A 13,721-nucleotide genomic window follows, 5' to 3' on the forward strand; every position below is an offset into this window, starting at 1 on the left:
TAATTTTCAAGAAAAAAAATGAGTATTATCTGACAGAATTGCAGGGGTGCCAATACTTTTGGCCAGCACTGTATACAGATATACTAATTAACTTGATAAATAACTTCTAGTCTGGGTGCAGCCTGACATGATGATAGAGTATTTACAATTCAATATAATTTCATTACAATGTATATTAAGTATTTTTATTTTTTTTGCAGGAAATGTCTGAAAATGATATTCAGAAATTCCCCAAAACACGTGTCCCGTAAGTATATAACTATCTTTACAGATGGATACTGTGCAAATGATAAGCAATATGAATAAATGATTGCTGGTGTAAGTAATGCTCCTCCATAATTCCGTCTCATCCGATATGCACTTATTACTAATTGTGAGCAAATATACTACGCACTATATGTTACTCACATGAATATTTTGGTATTTGTGATATCCATTACTCTTTGAGTATTTTGCTCCCCACATGTTTGGCGCCTGATTTTCAGCCACTAAACGTGGGGATTGCCTACAATTACAGTAATGCTGTAGCCATCTTTGCTACTGGCATTACTGTCACTGGGAGGTGCAGTGAAAAAAAAAAAGACATGCGGTCATTAAAACAGGAGAGTTATACTTAACGAGTTGTCTTATGGCTGTCACAGTGCTTCCAGGTCCGATCATTAAAGTTTATGAATATGCACTGCTTTTACTGCCCACCCGTTATAACAGTATCTGTGATTGGTTGCAGTCCCGCTTCCCCAGCCCCCCTCTGTGCCAGCATCTATGATTGGTTGACCTCACACTAGCTGCATGGATCAGCAAGTGGAGTGTAAAAATAAATAAACAATTGTAAAAAATGTCATAGGGTCCCCTGTATTTTGGTACCCAGTGCAGATAAAGCTGACAAGGTGCTGGTGCTGTGTGGCGGCCATTGTTGTGGTGGTTTTGTGTTGGTGGGGCAGTGTGACCTGGAGTCATGGGGACTTAGCCTTGCAGCATAGGTGTTAAGAGATAGCAGGTCACCTGCCCTGCTGGAACACTGTTGCTGTGGCAGTGGTTGGCACGCAATGCCACACTTTTTAAGGCTTCAAATGGGTTGGGGACCCACTCGGAGGTTCGCCGTGACATATGTAGTGGGCTTCATGCAGTGTGATTGGAATGTTGAACCAGGAGCCTCGGATTCGGGTGCATACATTTTTTCCTGGCGACATTGGATCAGGGAATGATTTTTGGATGTGTGGTTTGTGTTTCTTTCCCAATCTGTGCTACATTGCATGGTCTGTCCCCCTCTGTTTTATCCTTGAACCAGCATGCCTCCCATTTGGCACAGGTGTTTTTAATTAGCAGGAAACTGTAAGGAGGGGTTCTGTCTTTTTGCTCTCCATTCACACACCAGGAGCTGTGTGTAATACTATTGTATGTTCTGAGGATTTCGATAGCGTTAGGGCAATGACCACCAGAGACGAGTTCTTGGTACAAGATGTTTATAACATGTAACCACGGTAGATACACAACGGAACAAACACAGTAGAACACACACACGAAATACCTTCCCGAAACGGAGCGAAGGGGATTCCCGGGGCCACGCACCGGACTCCCCCAGGGAGACCACCAGAGCGAACCCCTATACAGGGACTGTCCGGCAATCACCCCGGAAGGCCTAAATGCGCAGCAGCCGGGACACAAGGGGCAAGTGGTAAAAGTCCAGGAGTGTCCGTACGGAATGATAGTCCAGAGTGGTTATGAACCAGAAGGAACCGGGCAGACGTGCTGATCAAAGACGACAGACGGAGTCCGGGCACAGCTTGAAGAAACCGGGTATGGTCCAGAGTCGGTCGGTAGTCTTTCAGGAAGATCCAAAAGGCAATCAGGAAGTAGAAGCAGCAAAGCAGGAGCACACAGCAAGCAGTAAGTATACTCAGGCACTGGACTGGGCTTAGAGGCGGCCTTTTAAGCAGCTGGACAGGAAGTAGGGCAACAGAACATTAAACTCCATGTTAACTGAGGGCAAGCTCTTTCAAAAGAGAACTGGAAAACCCGGAAACCTGACATTACTCCCCCCCCCCAGAAACGGCCTCAGGACGGATCAGGGCCTGGTTTGTCCGGGTACCGTCGATGAAACTGAGCAATCTTCCGGGGTGCCCGAATGTTACCCACCGGTTCCCAGGAATCGTCCTCGGGGGCGTACCCCTGCCAACGTACCAGATACTGAAGCCGACGACGATGGAGCCGGGAGTCAATAATGTCCTCAACCACGAACTGCTCCTCGCCGTCGACCATCACAGGCGGAGGAGGAGGCACGACACGACCATGAAACGTATTAGGAGAAACGGGTTTGAGGAGAGAAACATGAAAGACCGGGTGTACCTTCAGATGGTGCGGTAACCGCAGCCGACAGGCCACAGGACTCACGATCCCGGTGATCTTAAACGGACCGATGAATTTTTGTCCCAGCTTCTGCGAAGGAACACCCAATCTCAGGTTTTTGGTGGATAACCATACAGAGTCCCCTACCTTATACATGGGTGCCGGTCTCCGGTGAGTGTCAGCCGACCTCTTGTAACGCTCCTGAGCCGTAGCCACAGTGTCCTTTAGAACCTCCAGATTTTGTCGTAGCTCTGTCAATCTGTCCTCCACCGCAGGCACCAAAACCGTAACCGGTGACCTAGGCAAAATAGTCGGATGGTAACCCAAGTTAGCAAAAAAGGGCGTTGCCTTAGTGGAACTGCTCTGAGTGTTGTTATACGAGAATTCCGCCAACGGAAGCATCGTCAACCAATCGTCCTGCAGATGGCTGACATAACATCGAAGGTATTGTTCCAGGGTTTGATTAGTCCGTTCGGTTTGCCCATTCGTCTGGGGATGGTATGCAGAAGACAAATAGACATCAATCTGGAGTGCCGTACAAAACCCCTTCCAGAACCTAGACGTGAACTACACGCCCCGGTCAGAGATGATCTCGTCCGGTACCCCATGCAATCGGAATACGTTCTGGATAACCAAATCCACTGTCTCTGCGGCTGAGGGAAGACCGGTACACGGAATAAAGTGAGCCGCTTTTGTCAACCGATCCACCACCACTAAAATGGTATTGTGACCGCCGGAGACTGGCAACTCCACAATAAAATCCATTGAGATAGACCCCCAAGGGCGAGATGGCACGGGTAACGGTTGGAGGTGTCCCGTAGGAGCCACACGAGGGACCTTGCACCGGGCACAAACCACACATGAGTGGACATAGTTCTTTACATCCTTTAAACAGGTAGGCCACCAGAAAAAACGGCTTAGAAATTCCTGCGTCTTCTGTACCCCCCTATGACCAGCCAACACGGAGTCATGGACCAACTTGAGAACCCGAAGTCTTACGGCCTCCGGGACATAAATGCGTCGTTCTCTCAACCACACACCATTCCGAAGAACAAGAGTTACATCATTCGGGGGGGCAGCAAGAAATACGTCACCATCATAGGCCAGCTTGATGTCCTTCCACAAGTCCTGGTCCTGGATTACTCCAACGAAATTGGCATCTGATAACACGGTCTGAGACGGGGTTCCAGGCACGGAGTCCACGGCATGGATTCGGGACAAGGCATCGGCTTTCCCATTACGTGAACCTGGACGGTATGTAACGATAAAATTGAACTGGTTAAGGAACAAACTCCAACGGGCTTGCCGTGGAGACAGACACCTGGCAGACCTAAGAAATTCCAGATTACGATGATCTGTGAGTACTATCACTTGCTGCGCGGCTCCCTGTAAGTGGTGTCTCCATTCCTTGAAAGCTGAAATAATCGCTAACAATTCCTTGTCCGCAATGTCATAGTTCCTTTCTGCAGGGGACAACCGGCGGGAAAAGAAAGCACACGGATGCAAGAGACTCTTGTCCCCAGTCCTTTGAGAAAGGATGGCCCCTAATGCGTAGTCGGAAGCGTCGACTTCCACGATAAAGGGAAGTGCGGGATTCGGATGTACCAATATTGGCGCTGAGGTAAAACAAACCTTGAGACGATGGAATGCTTCCTGGGCCTGGGCGGACCACACAAACTTCTGTCCTTTCTTGGTCAACAGAGTGATGGGACGAACGATCTCTGAAAAATTACGGATAAAGCATCGGTAAAAGTTGGCAAAACCGACAAAGCGTTGTACCTCTTTAATGTTTCCCGGTTCCGGCCAGTCTAGAATTGCTTGTATCTTGCCAGACTCCATGTTCAGTCCCTGAGGAGAGATGACATAACCTAAGAATTGTATTTGTGAGGAATGGAATTCGCATTTCTCCAGTTTGATGTACAGGTGGTTTTCCCTCAGCCGGGTAAGTACGGTTTTGACGTGCTCCTGGTGTTCCTGTAAGGAATCAGAAAAGATTAGGATATCGTCCAGATAAATCACCATGAATTGGTCCATGATATCCCTAAAAATATCATTAACTAGATGTTGGAAAGCCGCGGGAGCGTTACAAAGTCCAAAAGGCATCACTAGGTACTCAAAATGTCCATACCGACATCGGAACGCGGTCTTCCACTCGTCTCCGGGACGTATGCGAAGTAGATTATATGCCCCACGGAGATCCAATTTGGTGAATATTTTTGCCTGTTGGACCCTCTCCAATAGCTCAGGAATCAACGGTAACGGATACCGGTTCCGGATGGTTATTTTATTCAGTTCCCGGTAGTCAATACAGGGTCTCAGAGTCCCCTCCTTCTTTTTCACGAAAAAGATGGGTGCCCCTGCTGGTGAGGTAGACGGGCGAATAAATCCCTTGGCTAGACTTTCATCAATGTACTCTTTTAATGCTTCTAGCTCAGGTGCCGCCAACGGGTAGACATGACCAAACGGGATCTCCGCCCCTGGGAGTAAGTCTATGGGGCAATCATACGGTCTATGCGGGGGAAGCCGATCGGCTTTTCTTTTGTCGCATATATCAACAAAGTCATTATAAACCGGTGGTAGAACAGGTACCTGTACAGTGCCCTCCGCAGTCGGTGTTACTGGAACCGGAACAGTTGGACTAATGGTCGGACTACTCTGCGGTGGGAAGGATATTTCCTTAGTCTCCCAATCGATGACTGGATTTGTAGACCGTAGCCACGGAATACCTAAAATAATCGGAAAATGAGGAGAAGAAATTATCATGAACACAAGGGTCTCCTGCTGACCTGGCTTCATCACGCATTCTAGCGGTACTGTTTCCCGATCAACTGGTCCAGAGATTAACGGAGATCCGTCTACCGTCTCCATGGTAACCGGTGAGGATCTTTGCTGAGTCCGGATACCGTGTTTCCTGGCAAAAGAGGAGTCCATGAAATTTCCCCCTGCCCCAGAATCTATCATTGCAGAGGTAGGTATTAGCTGTCCCTCCCACCGGATCTGAATGGGGAGCGAGCAATGGGTATATTTCCCCTCTGAGTCCTTCGGTGAGGTGGACATTACAGTCAAGGGAAATACCGCATCCAGGTGTCCACTTGCCTCAGAGATATCGGACTCTGCGTCCGTGTTGTCACACTCTGCCATGGCTGCCAATACCTTATTTGGGCGATTCGGACGTTTCGGGCAGTCAATCAAGAAATGGTCCGATTGACCGCAATAGAAACACAAACGTTCACGGAGCCGGTGTTCACGACGTTCGTTGGTCTCTCGCTTTTGCAGAGAGTCCACTTGCATAGGAACGTCCTCGGCCTCCCGTGGCGTCCTGAGAGCGGGTTCTCTGGAAGGAAACGCAAAGTTGTTTACACGGTTTACAGCTGCCCATTTTTCCTGTCTACGTTCCGTCAAGCGGGTATCAATACGCACACAGTGCTGGAGAAACATTTCAAAATCCCCTGGAGACTCGGAACGAGCTAACTCGTCCTTGATGGTACCGGACAAACCTTTTCTGAAGACAGACAATAATGCATTGTTTCCCCAGTCGGTGTCTACCACTAACCTCTTGAACTCAGTGGCGTATTCAACGACAGAACGCTTTCCCTGACGTAAGGAAAGGAGAGCCGATTCAGCGGTAGCACGGCGATTCGGATCATCAAACATTTGCGCCATTGCGGTCAGAAAGTCATCCAGGTGATTTAAACGGATGTCACGATTCTCTATCATAGGATTAGCCCAAGCCAGTGCTCGTGAGGTTAATAACATGATTATACATAACACTTTGGACCGGTCAGAACGGTAATAATCAGCATGTACATCAAAAAATAGTATACATTGGTTCACAAATCCACGAAACTGACTGCGATCACCATTGAAACGGAATGGGGGTAACCTAGGCATACCGGCAGCTGATACGGACGTAGTGGGGACGGCTTCCTGAGCCTCCACTCTGACTTGCAAATCCTGAATAGCCGGACCCAGTATCTGGTGATCATGGCCCAGCTGTGCCTCCACATCTCTAAGTTTAGTTTGTACAGCCTCCATCTCCTGCTGTAAGGAGTTAATCATGGAAAAGAGCTGATCTACTCGTGTCTCAGTCATTGCCCCAGCGAAATCCTCTTAGGCCTGAGTATAATGTAATACTATTGTATGTTCTGAGGATTTCGATAGCGTTAGGGCAATGACCACCAGAGACGAGTTCTTGGTACAAGATGTTTATAACATGTAACCACGGTAGATACACAACGGAACAAACACAGTAGAACACACACACGAAATACCTTCCCGAAACGGAGCGAAGGGGATTCCCGGGGCCACGCACCGGACTCCCCCAGGGAGACCACCAGAGCGAACCCCTATACAGGGACTGTCCGGCAATCACCCCGGAAGGCCTAAATGCGCAGCAGCCGGGACACAAGGGGCAAGTGGTAAAAGTCCAGGAGTGTCCGTACGGAATGATAGTCCAGAGTGGTTACGAACCAGAAGGAACCGGGCAGACGTGCTGATCAAAGACGGCAGACGGAGTCCGGGCACAGCTTGAAGAAACCGGGTATGGTCCAGAGTCGGTCGGTAGTCTTTCAGGAAGATCCAAAAGGCAATCAGGAAGTAGAAGCAGCAAAGCAGGAGCACACAGCAAGCAGTATACTCAGGCACTGGACTGGGCTTAGAGGCGGCCTTTTAAGCAGCTGGACAGGAAGTAGGGCAACAGAACATTAAACTCCATGTTAACTGAGGGCAAGCTCTTTCAAAAGAGAACTGGAAAACCCGGAAACCTGACACTGTGGGAGCTGAATTGTTCAACTACTTTCACAGGGTGCTGGTGCTATTGCTGTGTGGTGGTGATTGTTGTGGAGGTTTTGTGTTGGTGTGGCGGTGTGACCTTGAGTAATGGGGCTCAGACTTGCGGAATGGGTGTTGTGAGGCCACCTGCCCTGCTGGCACACTGTCGCTGCGGCAATGTTTATCACCTTTTAAGGTTTCAAATGGGTTGGGGACCCACTCAGAGGTTTGCAGTGACGTGGCAGTGGGCTTGATGCAGTCTAATCAGAGTGTTTGGGTACATACATTTTTGCCTAGCAGCATTGGATCAGGGTATGATTTTTGGATGTGCGGTTTGAGTCTTTCTCACCAGCTGTGTTGCAGAAATGAATACATTTCTATGAATGCTTCATTCTGGCCTCGTTCTGGCATTGCGACCTTGTGACGTAACTTCTGATTTCCAGCCAGTATTAAAACACTATTCACAAGATGGCACCCCAGGATAGGTGCGGCATCGGTAAAAGGTGAAGCTGCTGCAAGGTCAGTATATGATAGAAGGCAGGAGGCTTACATCAAAAGCGCCACTCCGGGTATGAAAAAAAACCAAAATTTGCTGGAGTGGTGCTTTACAAACCAAATATACCTTACATTTAGATGCCTAAACGCTTCATCCAACAGTAGTAGAACTACTACTAGCTGCCACCTGACCAATCATTTTACAGGCTGCTTGGACACCTGTTACAGGTAGTGCATTGCTTCAGGGATTCAGTTTACAGAGCTAGAGGAACTGAGCTATTAAATTATAGATATTTAATCTGAAAAGTAGGCAGTGTTTCTAAACATATACAAAAGATGTTACAAAGGGTAACAAAACAATAGAGCATATACAATTACATAAATAAAAAGGAATAACAAAATAAAATTACTTCATCTGGGTCACAGAAATTGCTTTGGATTTATGGAGGGAAGGACTCCAATCAATCATAGAACAATCCTACATGGCAATGTACCTTCATGACATTTAACAGGGATCATAATTTGGCATTTTGCCTTTATTAACACAAGTTACAGACACATACTTCCCCTCTCGTGACTCAGTCATAACAGGGCTGTAGAAAACTAAATTTTTGTTAATAAGATCAATTTATTTGTGCATTAAGTCAAGTAGATGCTACGCAAAAAAGACGTTTCAGACCTTCATCAATTTTAATGTGCTGCCATTGATGAGGATACCTCCATTGGTAGTGTGCTAGGATGTCAGCAGTATCCGCCGCTGCTGTGGCACCAGAGCAGCGGCGGAAACCGCTGATATCCCACCTCGCCACCATTGCAGGCATCCTCATCCACAGCAACATGTTAAAATTGATGAAGGTCCACTACCAGACCGAAATGTCTTTTTTATTTACCATCAACTGGACTTGTTGCAAAAATAAATTAATCTCACTTACTCGAATTCTGGGAGTGCCCAGTTTTGTTTTCTACTACACATGGGTTTGGACCCTAACTGTGCACTCCAGTTATGTCAGAAGTGCCATGATATTCTACATTGAAATTCTCATAACAGGGCTGGTCATGGGATGTGGCTCCAGACTCCTGACAATTAAGATTCCCAACTTTCAAGATATCTTCACCGCAGGAGGTCCTAGGTGGAAGATATTGTGGCCATTTTTCCTACCATGATTTTACCTTTCTATAGATAGGATATATAAGTGTATCCTCATGCATCTGCCCAATATTAATTTGGGTCTGATGCTCAGGTCTGAGAGTTATGTAAAAAATTGCTTTATGTTCATCATTCAGTTAAGACTCTGAAAATATATGTCCCATAATTGTAGGGTGTACAGTATGCAAACCCAATATTAATAACTGTATGCTCGCTCTGAAAAACCTATGATCCTGCGTTGATCAGAGGCAGCTTGGGCCTTGGAAGTGTAATTGCCTGCCTCTGAGTAACAAGTCAACAAGTATCAGTCTTGCTGACTTTTTTCAAGGCATTTCTCTACTGTAATTACGTGTCCACACCAGAAGGTCTTACGTCAATGATGTGTGAAGTGTCAAGCTCTCCCTCTCTTATTCATAGTTATAATTAATCCCATTTGTTTATTGTGGTGATGGACATGTCCCCTATCCAGAGATGTCTAATGGATTTTATAATTTCTCTATGACAAAGTACATAAGACTTCTTTGCCAAAACCAGTTGTTATCAACGTTAGCTCTCATTGACTGAGGACCTGCAGCCACCTTCTTTGATTTAGGACTGGTTCTGAAATTAGGATTAGTGACAGGTTGAAAAGATCCATTCAAATTTTTGCAATCAACAAGACACCGTTACTCCAGAATTGTGTCCAGCTTGTAACAGAGAACTTCTTTATTTGTTTTGGATAATTTACCTGCTGGGCTGTTATTGATGTCTCCATCACTGCTTATTCTGTCATTGATTGGGGTCAGAAGGATTGTTATGAGAATTGTATTAGTTCTGTATAAATGTGCTCTGCTAGTCTGGAGGATCTGCAGGGTACCTGAAAGACTTTGGAGATGTGTTCTCATAAAAAGAGACAGATATTATATCCCCATTGCTGTTATGATTGTGCTGTTAATCTTATCCCTGATGCCAAATTACCTACAGTAAGGCTTATCTGTGCAATTTATCAGGATCTGAATGTGCTGCTGTACAACTATACTAAACATAATTTTACAAAGGGTTATATACCATACTTCCTTCCTTCTTGACTGTAGCTGCTGGGTTTTTCTTACCCACTTCCACTCATCCCCAACCTATGTAATCAGTTTACGGAAGCTAAATGGTTTTCTAAACTTGACCTTAGAGGGGCTTTTCATTTGATACACATCTGGAAGGGTGATAAGTAAAAGATGACATTTTTAATGTCTGATTGGCTTTTGAAAGCACATTTTGGGTTAACTAATGCGCCAACAGTATTTCAAATCTTTACATATTACATTACATATTTTCTGATTGTATTGTAAAGTTTATTGTGGAATACCTTGATGACATTCTATTTTTTGCCCTATCTGGATTAGCACTAAATCATGTCATTTTTCTTTTACAAAAGTTTTGATAATTCTTTGCTTGCTAAATTTTAGAGAAGTACTTTTTTTGTTCAGAAAATATTGTTTTTGGGGTTTTGTTTTGGTTTAAGATGAATCCTGGGGAGGTGCAGGCTATAATTAATTGGGCTCAACCTTGTGAATTGAAAGAGTTACAACATTTTCTTCTCCTGGTGGGAGGATCAAAACAATATTGGAGTGGCTTAACTTTACCAAAAACGGAAGGCTGATAGGAAATATTCAGTGGGTCCCATATTCAAAGTAGGTGGTGAAGTTTGGTTGTCATCCAAAAATATTAAGCTGAAAGTATCATCAGCAAAGTTGGGCATTAAATTTATTGGTTCATATGAGATTCTGGTGACCTTAAGTTTAAACTTTACTTTGTTTATTCATATTTCAAATGCTTTCCAATTAAAAGAGTTTATACCTTCAGTGTTGTCTGCCTCCTCCAGTTTCTGTCAATGAAGATTTAGATTACGAGGTGCTGATGATGATGATTGTGCATTCTTGGAGGTTCAGAAATTCCCTCCAATTCAATGCTCATTGAAAGTGATATGGATCTGAGGAGAGATCCTGGGTTCCGGCATGATCGGTGAAGGCCAATTGTCTGGTCAGAGCTTTCCATCTAAAACTAACCTGGAAAACCAGTAGTCTGGTAGCCCTGTAGAAGAGGGGTACTGTCACAATTCATCCAATCAGTATGTTCTGGACACAGTGAGTGATAGTTCAGCCATCCTTTAGAATCAGGATCATGTTGAGCTGTCAGTTTGATGAGTGACACCTGAGCCATCCAATCTGAGACTGGAATATGCTAAGCTGTCAGTACTGTGACAGTCCAAATGCCCAATCAGGGCCAGGGCTTGATGGGTTTCTGCAAGGTGTCTCCTCTTCTCAGTAACTGGCTATTTAGCTGGCTGTCAGTTTCTTGTTACTGCCAGTTGTAGTGATAGCTCAGTGGTGTATATGTGGCTTGTTTTCTGGGGCTCTGTCTGATTTTACTACTTGACATTGGATCTTACCTGTGACCACCCATTTTACCTAGCCCCTTTGTCTTGATCCACTACCTTCCTGGAATTCTGACCTCGGACTGTGACCTGGCCACGCCTTTGTCTTACGCCTTTGTTTTTGACAAGCTCTCTTGTCATTTGACATCAGACATCTTGACTACTCTGCTTCATGACTTGTCCATGAGTTGTGACTAGCATCACACCTATGTAGATTCTAGTGGACAGTCAATAAATAAAACACAGCTACAATAGTGTATAAAAATAAATTATTTTAGACCTAAAATTAAGTGAACCTTAAAAAATGTACAAAGCAGATAACATATAATAAAATATCAATAACAATATCACAATAACTAAATGATTGCAGTATTACATACCATCAAAGGGACATTAATTACCACATGTTTGCAGGACTTCCAATATTGTCATAGTTGCAAAATTGGAACAACTCAAACTCTCTTGGATCACTATTTGCAGGTATTAACTTATTGACTCCTTCCTTGATGCCTCCATATTACTGTATGTCACCTTGGTGTGGCCATGTATCCCCTTGGAATGTTTTTTTTATATGTACACCTCCTTGGTGGGGCCCCTTTCCCCAGATATGTCTTCATTCAGTGATGGTTTCCTGAATACTATCCTTTTTTTTGAGTATTTTGTAGCCCTTTGATATGATAAAAGACCCTTACTTAAAGCGTAACCGTCATTTTAATTTTATTTCATAAATTAGTAGTACAAATGAAAATATTTTTACTGTCAATTACATGGAAATGCTATTTCTCACCTTTTGATTAAAGAACTGTTCTGACCAACCTGTTTTCTTTTCTCACAAATTGTATACAAAGGATCATAATGTCATCCTTCTCTAATTAGAATTTTGTATTACATCCTGATTATCCTTTGTTAGCACACTATTTAAATCACAGACCAGAGATGAGATGTGCTGGCCCATTGGTAGAACACCTGATGTTTGTCTCCCAAGTGGAAAATACATTTGTTCTCACGAGTAGAGATTAGTGATGAGTAGTGATGAACGAGTACTAAAAAGCTCGGGTGCTCGAGGCTCAGGCCGAGCATCCCAAGATACTCGTGTACTCGGCCCGAGCACCGAGCCCAATGTTATCCTATGGGAGACCCGAGTATTTTTATGAAATGACCCCCGGCAGCATGTAGAAACCCTAAAAATGTCACAAAAGTCTCAGAAGAGTGCTCAAATGACATGGAAACAGCATGGGGAAGACCCCTTGAAGCATTTATCACTCAAAAGTCACAGCTGTGAACAATTTTGTCCGCGTTTTACGCCATTTTTACGGACTCACCAGAAAACCTTCAAAAATGACACCAAAATGAATTTTCATGGCAGAAATGTTAAGGGCACATACCCAATAGTGAGATAGAGCTGGTGTATGTTACTTATTGAGATTAATACATGAAAGATTTTACGTAAAACATTGTGTGGCACTCCGATGTCCCTGAGAAGAGACGTACATGAAGGCCTCTTGAGTCTAATGTGCCCATTTTGAGGAAGTGAGTCTTTGTAGTATTTTCCTTTGCCAGGGCAGTCCAAAATTGTGAGGTTCACCAATGCCCCTGCATACAGACATGCATGAGGGCCTGTAAACCTGAAGTGCCCATTGTAAGGAAGTGGGTCTATTGTAGTATAGCCCTTTGGCAGGGCAGACAAAAATTGGGAGGCTCCACGTTGTCCCTGGATAGAGACGTGCATGAGGGCCTGTAAACCTGAAGTGCCCATTGTAAGGAAGTGGGTCTATTGTAGTATAGCCCTTTGGCAGGGCAGCCAAAAATTGGGAGGCTCCACGTTGTCCCTGGATAGAGACATGCATGAGGGCCTGTAAACCTGAAGTGTCCATTGTCAGGAAGTGGGTCTATTGTAGTATAGCCCTTAGGCAGGGCAGCCAAAAATTGGGAGGCTCCACGTTGTCCCTGGATAGAGACGTGCATGAGGGCCTGTAAACCTGAAGTGCCCATTGTAAGGAAGTGGGTCTATTGTAGTATAGCTCTTTGGCAGGGCAGCCAAAAATTGGGAGGCTCCACGTTGTCCCTGGATAGAGACGTGCATGAGGGCCTGTAAACCTGAAGTGCCCATTGTAAGGAAGTGGGTCTATTGTAGTATAGCCCTTTGGCAGGGCAGCCAAAAATTAGGAGGCTCCACTTTGTCCCTGGATAGAGACGTGCATGAGGGCCTGTAAACCTAAAGTGTCCATTGTCAGGAAGTGGGTCTATTGTAGTATAGCCCTTAGGCAGGGTAGCCAAAAATTGGGAGGCTCCACATTGTCCCTGGATAGAGACGTGCATGATGGCCTGTAAACCTGAAGTGTCCATTGTCAGGAAGTGGGTCTATTGTAGTATAGCCCTTTGGCAGGGCAGCCAAACATTGGGAGGCTCCACGTTGTCCCTGGATAGAGACGTGCATGAGGGCCTGTAAACCTGAAGTGCCCATTGTAAGGAAGTGGGTGTATTGTAGTATAGCCCTTTGGCAGGGCAGCCAAAAATTGGGAGGCTCTACGTTGTCCCTGGATAGAGACGTGCATG

General features: G+C 45.1%; 1 protein-coding gene across 1 annotated transcript in view; it reads left to right on the forward strand.

Annotated features, from left to right (window-relative positions):
- Positions 1–13,721, forward strand: part of LCP2 (lymphocyte cytosolic protein 2) — a 365,493-nt gene that overhangs the window by 83,094 nt on the left and 268,678 nt on the right. Inside the window, exon 3 of the mRNA XM_075342299.1 lies at positions 201–247. Within this exon, the coding sequence (XP_075198414.1) occupies positions 201–247 (47 nt within the window). The remainder of the gene's footprint in view (positions 1–200; positions 248–13,721) is intronic.

The sequence above is a fragment of the Anomaloglossus baeobatrachus genome, chromosome 4, assembly GCF_048569485.1.
Source record: "Anomaloglossus baeobatrachus isolate aAnoBae1 chromosome 4, aAnoBae1.hap1, whole genome shotgun sequence".
NCBI classification, from domain to species: Eukaryota; Metazoa; Chordata; class Amphibia; order Anura; family Aromobatidae; genus Anomaloglossus; species Anomaloglossus baeobatrachus.